At 36.4% G+C, this 15,634-nt stretch overlaps 1 protein-coding gene across 2 annotated transcripts in view; it reads left to right on the top strand.

Annotated features, from left to right (window-relative positions):
- Positions 1–15,634, top strand: part of HACE1 (HECT domain and ankyrin repeat containing E3 ubiquitin protein ligase 1) — a 103,854-nt gene that overhangs the window by 45,841 nt on the left and 42,379 nt on the right. For both annotated transcript variants that reach the window (XM_049771167.1, XM_049771168.1), the window contains 2 exons: positions 6,177–6,327; positions 14,927–15,261. In XM_049771167.1, the coding sequence (XP_049627124.1) occupies positions 6,177–6,327; positions 14,927–15,261 (486 nt within the window). The remainder of the gene's footprint in view (positions 1–6,176; positions 6,328–14,926; positions 15,262–15,634) is intronic.

The raw sequence follows: 15,634 nt of genomic DNA, 5'->3' as shown, positions 1-15,634 counted from the left end.
GTTGGTGCCAGGGCATAATTAGGGCCTCCCCCAGTGGCTGTTTCAATCCTGGTGCTGAAAATCGTGCCAATTCCAAAATCATTCTGTGTTATTTTCTTGAAAGATCTTTATTGGGCTTCTGCATGGTACTAGGGCTCCTTGTTTATGTTTTTTTCATTGTCTCATCTGCTATTTTAAAAATTGATTTACTTTGGCCTGGGAGATTACCTTGCTTTGTGTTAGGGTTTTTTTGCATTTTGGGTCACACCCGGCAGTGCTCAGGGGCTACTCCTGGCTCTACACTCAGAAATCACTCCTGGCAGGCTCAGGGGACCATATGGGATGCCGGGATTTGAACCACTGTTCTTCTGCATGTAAGGCAAATGCCTTACCGCTGTGCTATCTCTCCGGCCCCACTTTGTGTTAGTTTTATGCTCCACTGGATGTAGCCCTGGTGACCCCAGCATCCTTTGTCTTGAACACTAAACTACAATGCCCACACTAAACTATGAGGCTGAGATTGAGAGGGTCCTGCATGGGAGGCCTTCCCTTCCATCTCCCCAAAAAACCCTCTATTTTTGTCATGGAGACTGCTATAAATTTCCTATAAAGTTCATGGAAAGTCAGATTTATATGTAATACTTCTTATCATTTTCATCTATACTTTTTTGATTAGAGTTTATAAGATAGAGACACAATTAAAAGTTGTGCTGAAGAGTCAGCTAATGGTGGCTAACTTCTTGGAATTTCTCATATCACCTCTTTAATAATTAATACCTCTATGGGGCTGGAGAGGTAGCACTAGAGGTAAGGCATCTATCTGTCTTGCAAGTGCTAGCCTAGGACTGACCAGGGTTCGATCCCCTGGCATCTCATATGGTCCCCCCAAGCCTGGGGCGATTTCTGAGCGCATAGCCAGGAGTAACCCCTGGGCGTCAAACGGATGTAGCCCCCCCCCCAAAAAAAAACCCCAAAAACAAAACCAAAAAATACTTAATACTTCTAGCTAATAGTGTTTGCTATCTCTGGTGTTGAAAGACAAAATCACTTCCTATATTTAATTTATGGTTTAGTTAGAATTTTATTTCCTTTTTGGAAAGTGACGATGTCTTAGTATAAGAACAAAATTTTAAGTGCTGTAAAGTGCCAAATATAGTATATAACACATAGAGAAGGTATGATTATATCATATGGAAAATGCTAAAGACAGTGATTTTAAGTTTTCTTATATTATTTTAATTAGTTTTTCTTCTACTTGTTTTTTTTCTTACATCTTTTATTTTTATAAGATAGAAAATTTCTTTTTCTTTTTTAGTCACATTCAGTAGTCCTTAGATCTTACTCCTGTTTCTGCATTCAGTGATCATTGCTGACAGTGGTCAGGGGACCATATGTAGCGTTGGGATTTCATTTGTATCAGCTGTATGCAAAGCAACTTTACTACTAAATACTCAAGTACTATCTCTCTGGCCCTAGCATTTATGTTATTTTAAATTTACCTTTACTATGTATTAAGCAGGTCCTAAGAAACATTCAATTAAACCTTGAAGTAATGTAGTAATTTAGATATTTTATCCATTTTTTACCTAAGAAAATATAGTTTTACCCAATGAAGCGTTGAAGAATATATTGTGGGTTCCACTTTAGCTCTTAAAAAATCACAGGCATGGGGCTGGAGAGATAGCATGGAGGTAAAGCGTTTGCCTTGCATGCAGAAGGATGGTGGTTCGAATCCCGGCATCCCATATGGTCCCTTGAGCCCGTCAGGAGCGATTTTTGAGCATAGAGCCAGGAGTAACCCCTGAGCACTGCTGTGTGTGACCCAAAAACCAAACCAAATTAAAACAAACAAAAAAAAAATCACAGGCAGACAAAAAGCACATAAAAAATGCTCCACATTACTAATCATCAGTGAGATGCAGATCAAACAATAGAGTGTTTCTATCTCATGCCACAGAGACTGAACGAATAACAAAAAACAAGAACAATCAGTACTGGCAGGGATGTTGAGAGAAAGGAACTCTTATTCACTGCTGGTGGGATGTCATCTAGTCTCACCTGTATGGAAAACAATTTAGAGATTCCTCAAAAAACTTGGAAATTGAACTCCCATATGATTCAGTATACCACTCCTAGGGATATACACTCTAGGAACACAAAAATCACAATACAAAAGTGTCTTCTACACAACTATATTTATTGCAGTTCTATTTACAGTAGCCAGAATCTGGAAACAACCTCAGATGCCCTACAACAGATAAGTGGCTAAAGAAACTGTGATACACATACACAATGGAATACTATTGCAGCTGTCAGGAAAAATGAAATTATGAAAATTTCCTATACAGGATGGACATGGAAACTATTATGCTGAGTGAAATAAGTCCAGAGGGAGAGAGATAGACACAGAATAATCTAACTCATCCGTGGGATTTAAGAAAAATAAAAGACAGTATTGTAATACTGGAGATAATAGAGATGAGGACTGCAATGACTGGCCCATGATATAAAGCTTACTGCAAAGAGTGGTGAGTTCAGTTAGAGAAATAACTATACTGACAACTAACATGATAATGGTAGTTAGGGAGAGAAATAAGATACCTGTCTCAAATACAGGCCGGGGTGGTGGTGGTGGAGGAGGAGGGAGATAGGTGACATTGGTGGTGGGAAGGTTGCACTATGAAGGGGAGTATTCTTTTTTAAAACTGAAACCCAACTACAAATATGTTTGTAATCATGGTGCTTAAATAAAGATATTATTATAAAAGAATCACAGGCAAAATCAGAGCAATAGGACAAACACATTCTGTACAGAACTACTCTAAAGCAGATAGTAAGTTTTAAGATTTCTCATCTTGTGAAGAGTTTAGTTGATATGTCAACAATTGGCTATTTATTCTAGGCTATGGATGGAACCTATGTTAGGATGGAGCAGTAGAATTCAACCTGTTCAAACACTTCGTTAGGAGTTTCTCTAAGAATACCATTTCTATCATTGCTTTGAATGCTCTGAATGTTCTAAGGAATCAACTTGCAAACAGGCTTTTGTAAGTGAACTCTTTGAGGGTGAGGAGTGATATCTTCACAGAAACTTTAAAGTTGGTACCTTTTGCTCTATAGTTGTTTTTCTTTATTATTAAGGTACTTGGATTATAATAGTGTAAATGTTTTTGCTTTTGGGATATAAATTTATGTATTTCTATCTCCATCAAAATGACGAAAAATTTGGTGCCAAGGGCCTTTACTCCTTTCCTTGTGTTCCTTTTGTAGTTTTGTTTCCTTATGTTTCCTTAATGTTCCTAAGCCCTTTTCTTCCTTATCCTACTTCCTAACCTCAGTTTTGTTCTCATAGTCAGGGGTTTTCTTTCTTTGCCCATTTCCTTTCCTTTTTTCTATATACACCACATATGACTGAGATTACTTAACATTTGTCCTTTTCCATCTGTCACATTTGCTTACTATGATACACCCTTATGTTCCATCCAGATTATAGCAGAAGGAAAAAAAAATTTTTTTGGTCTTTTGACTCACACCAAATAAATGTTCTCAGGATCTATTCTTAAAGTTTTGCTGTGGTGTTGGGGCTTACACCTGGGCTGCCTGCATGCAGTGAATGTACTTCCACCCATTGAGCTTCCACTAAATAAGCCCCAAAGGTAATTCTTTTAGCTGAGTAATATTCATTTCAGTATGTTTACCAGAATTTTTTTAGTCTTTTGTTTGACACATGTCAGAATGACATATTTACATTGTTACATCTTGACTCTTATAATTAGCAGTGCAGTCAATGTGGATGGATGTGCATATATCTTTTCAAGTTCTTTTTTTTTCTTTTTTCTTTTTTTTTATTTAAACACCTTGTTACATACATGATTGTGTTTGGGTTTCAGTCATGTAAAGAACACCACCCATCACCAGTGCAACATTCCCATCACCAATGTCCCAAATCTCCCTCCTCCCCACTTGACCCACGCCTGTACTCTAGACAGGCTTTCCATTTCCCTCATACATTCTCATTATTAGGACAGTTCAAAATGTAGTTATTTCTCTAACTAAACTCATCACTCTGTGGTGAGCTTCCTGAGGTGAGCTGGAACTTCCAGCTCCTTTCACTTTTGTGTCTCAAAATTATAATTGCAAGAATACTTTCATTTTTCTTAAAACCCATAGATGAGTGAGACCATTCTGCGTTTTTCTCTTCGTGATAGATGCCAGAAGTTGAATTATTGGATCACATGGTACTTCTATTTTCAGTGTTTTGAGACATCTCCATACAGATTTTCAGGGACTGAATATGGTGATAGTCCCACCAGCAATGAATAAGTATTCCTTCATTGACTATATCACTGCTGGTGTAGTTGTTTCTAGGCTTTTTGACATAGGCTATTCTCACCAGTATGAAGTGATAGCTCTTTGTCATTTTTCATTGACAGTAATAGAAGTTTTCATATTAATGAGTAATGAAGAACTCTTTTTCACTTACCTGTTGGTCATCTGTCTTTCTTCTTTGAGGAGGTGCTGGTTAAATTTCTCTCCTATTTTTATCTGGTTGTTTGCTTTTTGCTGTTTTGCTTATGCTTTCTATATCATGGACATAGTCTTTTGTCTGATTTACTATGCACACATATATTTTCCTATTTGGAAATAATCTTTTTTTAGGTGCTTTACTGCTAATCCCCATTTCTCTTTGGTAGGGTGTTTTATTTCAGCTTGAGTTTCTTTTTCTATGGAGATACATTTTGGTCTGATGCATTCCCATTTCTTTGCCACTAGAGTAAAACTTAATTGAAAGCTCACAGCGTGTCTTATAGCCACTTCTAGCACCAACATCTGTTGGGCCACTGTTCATGGTTTCTGTTGTTTGACAACAGATACAGAGACAAATTCTGGCCAATTTAAGCAGTTGCTGGGATTGTGGTTATAAATACCCTATAGCAGTTGTTCAGAGAACTGATTTTTATTGCTGCTAGAGAGTTTGTGTTTGCCAGTTTCAGGCTGCATAGTAAGAGCCAAGTTTAGAAGACCTAGGTAGCAGCCTATGTGAACCTTTGCCACCTCAATGAACTAATTCCTGGCTCTTCAGACAGCTTAGTGATATGTTTAAGCAGGTGTGAAAGATGACCAGCAGGGTACTTTTGCTTTCTTAGAACAGGTCTGTGTTGAGTTTGAATTGAATAGATCTTTTAGACCTGCTTGGTGTACTTCATTTTGGCAGCGAGGGATACTTTCTGACCAGCTTTCAAGGACCTGAGTGGCAATGATTAGAGAATTTGGGTTTGTTTGTGGCCAAGAATGGGTATTAGCTTGATTTTTCAACCGTGGGGGCTTAGGCATTAGATCAGAAATGCTGCAAGGTGCCTGTTATATTGGGAATCTATATCACCAGTACCTACCAGATTCTCACCTGCCATGTTGTATTTGACAGGTTTGGACATGAGTAGTACCTTGCTAATTGTCAATACTTTGGGAACTGAGATATGCTTGCCAGTCAACCCCTGGCTGTTGAGTTAGAATGAATCTCTTGGTTTGACAAAGCAGGCGTTTATCAACAATCAGCTGCTTTGCTACAAATGTGATCTGAACAGGGTTCACCTTAGGAATGAAGGCCCCCAGCCAAAATGTCAGAGGCACCAAAGATAATGCTTAAACTGGTTCTGATCAACTTTCATTCTCTTGCTTATTTAGTCAGTGGAAGTGAAAAGCTGGACTTCTGTGGAATCTGTCCACCCAGCACCTCTTTTATGAGTATTTTTGATACTTGTAACTGAGGTTTGTGCCCAACTTGTCAGAGAGCCACACTTAGTTGTTCTTTGCCATCCTATCACTCCTCTGTTGCTCGGGAGGTGGAAGGGTTTGGGGGGATGCCCAGATTCAGGATTTTCTCTGCTGGAACTCCAATCCTTGGTGGAGTTCAACAGGACTTCCCTTTTATTCCTTTCATTGGATTTTCCCTACCTACATTTCTACTTACTGTGTGCTTTGATTTTTTTTTATTTCATTGTTAAAATTAGTAATTCATCCACACATGGTAAAAAGTATTTAGCAACTTCCTATTTATTAAATACATTTCATCCATATTATTACATGAAAGGTATTTTTATATTAAAATAGATGGGTGATAATGATGAAATTATTTGAAATAGGTAACTTTTAAATTGTAATTTGTCTTATTTTAATGTGTTCACTTTTTTTTTCAGCCTGTCTAGCAATTATGATGCTCAGATGAAGAGCCTTTTAAGGATTGTGAGGATATTTTGTCATGTCTTTCGAATTGGTCCATCCTCTCCTAGTAATGGAATCGATATGGGCTACAACGGGAATAAAACTCCAAGAAGCCAGGTGTTCAAGGTCAGAAAAGTATATGACGTAATTAGGAAGATAGACGTAAAAGAGATGAATTTGACAAAGCATGCTTTCATTAATCAGAAACCTCATAAACAGGACGTAAGTTTGGTTTATACCTGTATCACTTTTTAAGTTAGGCACACTTCTCTCCTATCATCTCTCTCTAACCAACAGCAAGTTTTTATTGGTGAGCTTTTTGTATTTTTCTAATAAAAGAAAATTTATTTTCCTTAGTGTTTTATTTAAAGAATAAAGGTTGTGTAATTTCACTAAATCCAATTCACCTTCATTCACTGGGTTTACGAACAGTTACTTTAAAGAAGAATCATTGAAATCTTTAAGAAATGTATATTGGGGCCGGGCGGTGGCGCTAAAGGTAAGGTGCCTGCCTTGCCTGCGCTAACCTTGGACGGACCGCGGTTCGATCCCCCGGTGTCCCATATGGTCCCCCAAGCCAGGAGCAACTTCTGAGCACATAGCCAGGAGTAACCCCTGAGCGTTATCGGGTGTGGCCCAAAAACCAAAAAAAAAAAAAAAAAAAGAAATGTATATTGCTCTAGCTGCTTCTATAAAAGCAAATTTCTAGGGACCCGGAGAGATAGCACAGCGGCGTTTGCCTTGCAAGCAGCCAATCCAGGACCAAAGGTGGTTGGTTCGAATCCCAGTGTCCCATATGGTCCCCCGTGCCTGCCAGGAGCTATTTCTGAGCAGACAGCCAGGAGTAACCCCTGAGCACCGCCGGGTGTGGCCCAAAAACCAAAAACCAAAAAAAAAAAAAAGAAAAAAGAAAAAAGCAAATTTCTAGATGGGACCTTTGGGAGAATGAATACATAAAAAGTTCAAGGAGTGGGGCCGGGCGGTGGCGCTAAAGGTAAGGTGCCTGCTTTGCCTGTGCTAGCCTTGGACGGACCGCGGTTCGATCCCCCGGTGTCCCATATGGTCCCCCAAGCCAGGAGGGACTTCTGAGCGCATAGCCAGAAGTAACCCCTGAGCGTCACCGGGTGTGGCCCAAAAACCAAAAAAAAAAAAAAAAAAAAGTTCAAGGAGTGTCACTACTCATTGAAATTATACTTTTATGAAGTAAAAATGAACATGACTATAACTGCTAGTTTTAGTGCTTTCTTGTGGCATCTTTTCAGAAAAGTCATATTAGAAATAAATTTTTTTTTTTTTTGGTTTTTGGGCCACACCTGGCGGTGCTCAGGGGTTACTCCTGGCTATCTGCTCAGAAACAGCTCCTGGCAGGCACGGGGGACCATATGGGACACCGGAATTCGAACCAACCACCTTAGGTCCTGGATCGGCTGCTTGCAAGGCAAACACCGCTGTGCTATCTCTCCAGCCCATATTAGAAATAAATTGTAATTTAGTTATTGTTTTTATGTCTTTCATAAAAGCTATATATAAAATTTACTTTTGGATTTATGACTGACTGAAGTTCTTTGAATATAAACAAAGGCTTTTTGTCCCAAAAGTGATATAATATTTTATCAGTTCTTTGAATATTCTTATTTATAACTTTACTGTTTATAAAAACTGAAATTTATTGATCCATGTTAAATGACTTTTCTTGGGAAAATTCTTGGGAAAAAATTCGGCAAGCCTTAAAAATGAATACAGGTTTGTAAGGTTTTTTTTTTTTTAGGTTTGTAAGTTTTGTTGATGATTACATATTCTTTTTTCTGGGGTCTCTTTTAGTTGGCACTCTTCGGGCATGCAGGATTTGATCACATGTATTCATTATCTCTGGTAGTTTCTCTTTAATGATGTTCTTGACTATTGATTCTTCCCGGAGATTTTCTTCCTGAGTCTCTGGGACTCCAATGATTCTTAAGTTGTTTCTGTTGAGCTTATCATAGACTTCTATTTTCATCTGTTCCCATTCTTTGAGTAATTTTTCCATTGTTTGATCATTTGCTTTGAGGCTTTTTTCCAATTTCTTCTGCTGTATGTAATTGTTATGTATCTCATCTTCCAGTGTACTGATTCTATCCTCAGCTGCTGTTAACCTGTGGGAAATCTCAAACATGTTTTTCTTCAATTCATCTACTGAGTTTCTCAGACCTGTTATTTGATCTGAAATTTCCGTTTGAAGTTTTCTCATTTCTGTCTTCATATTCTCCTGATTCTTTTTAGTTTTCTCTTCTATACTTTGTTTGAGTTCTTTGAACATGTTCCATATTGCAACTCTAAACTCCTTATCTGAGAGACTGACTAGGTGGTTGATCATGTTCAAGTCATCAGAGTTGCCATCTTCATTCTCTATGTCTGGCACTGGCCCGTGTTGTTTCCCCATTGTCACACTAGTACTGCGTGTTTTTCTACGTGTTGTGATTGTATTCATTGGCTAAATGCTTTGCACCGTCGCGAAGGGGAGCGGAGCAACCGTGCTCCTCTAGCTTCTCCCTTTCTGGGCGTGTCGACTCACCTCCACGGAAGGCTCACAGGAAGGCAGGCTGGCAGATGGGCCGCACCCAGGATGAAATCAGGCCAAAAATGCAGGACAGCAGAGTAGAAAGGCAGAAGGGTGCTGGCATCTGAGATCCAGCGAAGTTCAGTGGCTCCTCCCTTTCTGGGCGTGTCGACTCACCTCCACGGAAGGCTCACGGGAAGGCAGACTCCCCGGAAAGTTCACAGGAAGGCAGGCTGGCTGATGAGCCGCACCAAGGGTGAAATCAGGCCGAAAATGCAGGACAGCAGAGTAGAGAGGCAGAAGAGTGCTGGCCTGATTACATATTCTTTAACACCTAGAGTAGGTATGATATCTTTAAAATTTTTTATATAATATATATTTTTATATATAATTAATAAAATTTAAGCTTCAGTGCACCTGTCTGTTTTATTCCTTTTAATTTTTGTTAGTTTTCAGCTATGTATATGCTTGCTTTCTCCACAACCCTTACTCGCTCTTCATTATGCCACCTTCTGGAAGAAGCAAGTTATGCAGCTTACAATTTAAAATTTTTTTTGGTTTTCGGGTCACACCCGGCAGTGCTCAGGGGTTACTCCTGGCTCTACGCTCAGAAATCGCTCCTGGCAGGCTCGGGGGAGCATATGGGATGCCGGATTCGAACCACCGTCCTTCCGCATGCAAGGCAAATACTTTACCTCATTGCTATCTCTCTGGCCCCAGCAGCTTACAGTTTAAAGTGACTTTTCTTTCACACAAAAGCCTGAATTGCCTGGAATATTTACTCTTGTAAAATATGAGCTTGTTGATCAATGAGATTTTAAAGGAGTTACTGCTCAGACAGTCACATGTTCTTGGGGGGAAAGCTCAAAGAAATGGTGCTATTTCTTCTCATGTGGAAGCTCTTGATTCTACTCCTGGTACCACATTTCTTCCCATTTTTCCAGCACTGTCTAGAGCAGCCTCCAACATGGAGCGATGTAATCCCTCCCCCTGCTTACAAAAATATCCTAGAAAGAACAAATGTAACATTAGAATTGCATGGTATTGCTTTTAATGTGCTCTGGTGTAAATTTTAACTACTTACTGAATCAGCCCCAATTTGGTTTTCTGATTTGATCCTTTCTACTCATTTATAATGATGAATTGCAATAAATAAGATCAACATTATTCAGATTGATATAGATTTAAATCATTATTGACTAATGGGTTTTTTTTTTTGGCTAAAATTTGAAGATGTTGGGCTGGAGACATAGTACAGAGGTTTATTTAGGCTCTTGCCTTGCATGTAACACAGTTCATTTTTATATCTGGAACTGTATTTGGTCTCCTAAGCACCACAGTGAATGATTGATGAGCCACAGGGTCAGATATAAACACTAAATGCACAAGTCCATTTTAAAAATGTTACCTTTTGGGGCCGGAGAGATAGCACAGCAGCGATTGCCTTGCAAGCAGCCAATCCAGGACCTAAGGTGGTTGGTTCAAATCCCGGCGTCCCATATGGTCCTCCGTGCCTGCCAGGAGCTATTTCTGAGCAGATAGTCAGGAATAACCCCTGAGATCTCCAGGTATGGCCCAACCCCCCCCCCAAAAAAAAGTTACCTTTCCTCTAATTATATCAGAGAGTACCTTTGTGTTAAGTAGCTTTAGAAGTTTCTGTGTTTAAAGTTTTTTTCCTTATCTGCCAGTTAGTTTAGATGTAACATAATGAGAATTAAAAACTAATTTTTTAGCTTTTTAGAAAATGAAAACTAGATAGTTTTGATCATCATTATCAATTGTAGATATAATGCTGAGTTTCCTATATATGTCATTTCTGTACATTAGTGTTTTGATTTTTTAAAATGTTTTTAATAGCTTTAACATTGATTTAACCTCTGACCACTTCTTTTCTTCTAAGTTTTTATCTCGTACTGTCTTATACTTTGACATTTTAGTTTACTTTTTTTTTTTAACTTTGTATTGAGGTACTGGGGATGACAGTACTGTTATTATACTTTTCATGTATATATCATTCTAGCATATTATGATATCATGTACTCATAGTTGTCTTGTAACTACTTAAATATTAACAGGTGCTATTCCTAAGGAAATTATTATTTTAATAATACTACTTATTTATATTTAATAATACTTATATTTATATAATATTACTTATATTTAATTTTTTTAATTTTGTGAATTAATTGTGTATATTTGGGGGATAGCAAAACAACCTCCCCATTCATAAGGATAAAAATAAAAGGTAAATTGTTAACTATGAGTTTTTCCTGTTCCTGGTAAGATAATTTGAAGTTGTACAATCTTAAACATTTGCTGAGTTGGTGCAATGTTAGACTGGAAAGGATGGTTCTAATTCTTACCACATTTTGCCTAACGTTGCAGTACACCCCTACTTTCCATTTCATTAACTAGGAACTCAGAACATGTCACTTTATTGTTAGGATTAACTAATGGGTTTTCCATTAAGAATGAGTAGGTTTATAGACCATATGTTTTTAGTAGGTGAAATTGTTTAACATCCTGTTGTTAGTTTTTGATTTATTTTAGAAGTTCTTTTAAGTTAATGTTAACACTTAGCAATTTTTTTTAGTGTTAAGAGATTTAAAAAAACACACACAAAAAATGATTGGTAGACTTTGTGGAGTATTTGAAGGATATCGTAGTTCTGATTATTTAAGTACAAGTTTTGTATGAAGATGTTTTAAGGTTTCCTGAATCTTGCTGTGTGTGGGGTGGGGTGGGGGAGGAGAGAGAGAATGAAAATTTGTATGCTACAAAGGACTGAGAAACTTTAAATTTTAAAATTTTATCTCTTGGATTGTGACATTTGATACTATCAAATTATAAAACATCAGCTAATAGAAGATTTTCAGGTACCATTAATAGTGCTACATTAATTGTAACATTGGTATCATTTGTAGTGTTTTCTTCTCAGATTTATTCCTCACATCAGCCTATGGATTGTGGAAACTTTTTTCAGATTTTTAGGCAAATTATTAATAATTTTATCTTTTCTCATTTTTATAGGTATAAAAAACAAAGATAGTTGCAGTAGTTTATTTTTAGGTTTCAAATTTTAAATCCTTTTTGTCTGTGACTGCCATCACAGTTAAAAATTAACTTAAAGTTATTTTAACAGTGATTTTTTTTTTTTTTTTTTTTGGTCTTGAGACATGAATTTCCTGACTAAATCTTCAAAGGGTAATTCCTTGAAATAAAAATAACATTAGAAATAGGGTTTAGTTTTAGTGTATCTGTGAGTTATAAAGATAAGGTATGAAAAAGAAATTAGAAGTTCCACTGTGGTTTTTCCTCTCACCTCTAATTCTTTGCTCTGTTCCTATATTGCAGACGCATTTTAGGAGGGAGTTGAAGGTGGGGTTGGGCCACATCCAGAGGTACTCAGAACTTATTCTTGGCAGTACTTGGGGGGACTATATGTGATGCCAAATCAATCCAGGATTGACCACGTTTAAGGCAAGCACTTAAAACATTGTATTATATTTCTCTGTCCCTCTTTCTGGAAAACTTTGTAGTTTTTCATTTTCTTTTTTTTTTTTTTTTTTTGGTCACTTGTTTGTACACAGATCTGGCATTTTATATTATTTTTGGACTTTTAAAAATATGCCTCTGATTTTTGCACCTTGTCAGTATCTACAGATAGGATTGCAGTAGGTTTGAACTCAGTGCTCTTATTTGCACGAGCAGCAGGTAACTTTCTGTTTCAGGTTTCATTTCCATTTAGTGTGCTGCTGTTCTATTATTAGCCCTTCTCATTTACAGTCTAATTATTTCTTTTTCTTTTAGTTTCAAGAAGTTTTATATAACTATCAATTCTATTTTGGAAGTTTGCTTTCTGATGTAAAGTTTGTTTTTGCTGATATAATAATGACTCCTACACCCCCAGAAATCTGCAGCTGATTTTATGTTATGCTCTGGGAAGAGGCTATATGGACTCAAGTTTGGATCATGATTAGAATTAATTTATTTTCAGTGACGGCATCATGTTATGGCAGCTGGTGCTTTCTACTCACTTCTTTCAGTAGCTCAAGGAACTCGAATCTTCCAGTGCCTGAGTTATGGAAAAAGTCCTCTGTGATTGTTTTTTATTTTTCTTGTCTACCTGTTACCTTGCAGTAATGACTATATATTTGTTGAATTAGTAGTACACTAGACTTTTTTGGTAAGAGGAGCAGTTAATTTGTAATGTTTTTCATGTTTAAGGCTTTTATGTATCATTTAATTGTTAACAAATTTAATACTTTGTAATAATACATAATAAATATTCTTGGAGTGGGCCGGAGAGATAGCATGGAGGTAGGGTGTCTGCCTTGCATGCAGAAGGACAGTGCTTCGAATCCCTGCATCCTATATGGTCCCCTGAGCCTGCCAGGAATGATTTCTGAATGTAGAGCCAGGAGTAGCCCCTGCGTACTGCCGTGTGTGACCCAAAAAACCAAAACAAAACAAAAAATTCTTGGGGAATGTTTTAGAAACATGAAGAAAGGTTGAAGATACAGCAGTGATATATTTTAAATAATAAGGGAGAATTTTCTGGTAGAACAAATGACTTGAACTTTTTCTAAGGTTGCATAATTTTTTTCCATAATGATTCTTAAGAGTAGTGAGTAAAAATATATAAAACACGTATTTCTTTTTTTTTTTTTTTTTTTTTTTTTGGTATTTGGGCCACACCCGGCGGTGCTCAGGAGTTACTTCTGGCTGTCTGCTCAGAAATAGCTCCTGGCAGGCATGGGGGACCATATGGGACACCGGGATTCGAACCAACAACCTTTGGTCCTGGATCGGCTGCTTGCAAGGCAAATGCCGCTGTGCTATCTCTCCGGGCCCGTATTTCTTAAAAAAAAAAAAAAAGTAGGATTGTTTCAGTTAAAATATTCTAAATATGAACCTTCTAAAGCAGATGGTTAAATAGCATTCTATAATCACATAAGAAAAGGGCAGAATAATTTTTACATTAATTTGCAGAAAATTTATTTCTCTCAATAGGAATATGTCACCTAGTGTAGATGAATGAAGGACCATTTAGCTACCATTCTACCCTTGATCAAAAAAATTATCTTTATTTAGACTAAAATAGCTTAGTACTTTTATCACTTCTTGGCTATTTGCCAAAATCAGTTATAAAATGGTTAAGCAGTTCGTTCCAATTTCACTCAAATTTTATTGATATAATTGACATACAGAATAAAATATGAATTTTAGATGTACATGTAATGATGTGATTCAGTTACCTATTTAAAGTATTTACCATAATAATTAAACACATCCTTTCTTGAACATGATTAGGATTTTATTGTTGTTATCATGGTGAGAACATTAAAGGTCTACTCAGAGAGTAGATTTAAAATGTGCAGTAAAGTATTGAATAACTTTGGTCAAGTGCTGTTTGTGCCTTAGATATCCAGTAAGAGGTTTCTTACTAGTACTTGGTCATTTGTATTAAAAACGAGTTATTATTAGAGGTAAGATAAAGTATAGCTTTTCTAATACTGAGTCTTGTTTTAACTCTTGTGACCACATACGTAATATTTTAAAACTGAAAATTTATTTATTGTTAAATTTATAAAGTACTTAAATATTCTCAAAGTTAATTTGCATAGAAATAAAAAAGCTTACTCTATTTTTATAAGCTCTTAATCTTTACTTGGAATCTAGAGCTTATTAATTTTTGTTTTTTTGTAATTATGAGAGTTTAATAATATTGTTAATAATTACAATGGATTTTGTGTGTACACAATTTGTCATACTTAAAAATGTCTTGTCATTCTCAAAATTCTCGGAATACCAGTAAAGAATAAAGCACAACAAAATTTTTGAACTTTTTGGAATTTTAATTTTTTTTAAAAAGAGACAATTGAAAATTATTGAACTTAATATAGTAAAAATTATGGGAGGTTGTTAATATAAAATAAATGCATAATTGCAAATTAAGTATTTGATTTTTTTAAAAGAAGATTGCTCTTAATTTTTTTTGATTATTTTATTTGTTCCACATGTATAATTAATAGTTGTATATTTTTGTTGTTTTCATTCAGATATTACTGTTATATTAACTTGGAAAATTGATGTAAATCTTTCTATCATTTGTTTGCTGCTGTGGGTTTTAATCCTGCAGTCTAAAAATGATATTTGAAAGCACTCTTTTCCTTTTTCCCCTCTTAGCCTCTTGAGTTGCTTTGGCACTCATTAGATGAATGGCTAGTTTTAATAGCTACAGAATTGATGAAAAACAAGAAGGACTCGACAGATATCACATCTATATTACTGAAACAAAAAGGCCAAGATCAAGATGGTGCTTCCATTCCTTCATTTGAGCCTACAGGACCTGAGAGCTATGAACATTTCTCCACTGATACAGGGGAGTCTAAACCAGATGCTCTTGCTGGGAAACAGGAAGTCAGTGCAGACTGTCAGGATGTTATTTCTATGACGGCTAATCGGCTAAGTGCTGTCATTCAAGCCTTTTACATGTGCTGCTCTTGTCAGATGCCACCAGGGTAAGAAGATTTCTACTTTTTTCTTTTGGTATTTCAGGAAAAGCTTTTAATTTTGGGGGGGTAATTTATTTGTAATAGCAAGATGATAATTTTTTGATTTTAGGTTCTATCTGATTTTGTTTTAAGATACTCATTGTATTCTATTTGTATGAAATATTTGAGTGTTAGGTATATGTTATTAAAATGTAGGATGGTATAAAGGTTATTTAATTATACATTCAAAATGTGTAGAGCAGAGATACCAGACACTTCAAAGATTTTGAAGGTTCATTTGCTTTTTTATCGTTTGTTAATGGCAAATTTAAAATATAATTTATATCTTATAAATGGATTGATTGTCTTGATTTTCTAAATTCATAGGTGATCCAAACCC

The sequence above is a fragment of the Suncus etruscus genome, chromosome 4 (genome assembly GCF_024139225.1).
Source record: "Suncus etruscus isolate mSunEtr1 chromosome 4, mSunEtr1.pri.cur, whole genome shotgun sequence".
NCBI classification, from domain to species: Eukaryota; Metazoa; Chordata; class Mammalia; order Eulipotyphla; family Soricidae; genus Suncus; species Suncus etruscus.
The sequence above is the reverse complement of the archived record's forward strand: the minus strand, read 5'-3'. Positions and strand labels throughout refer to the sequence as shown.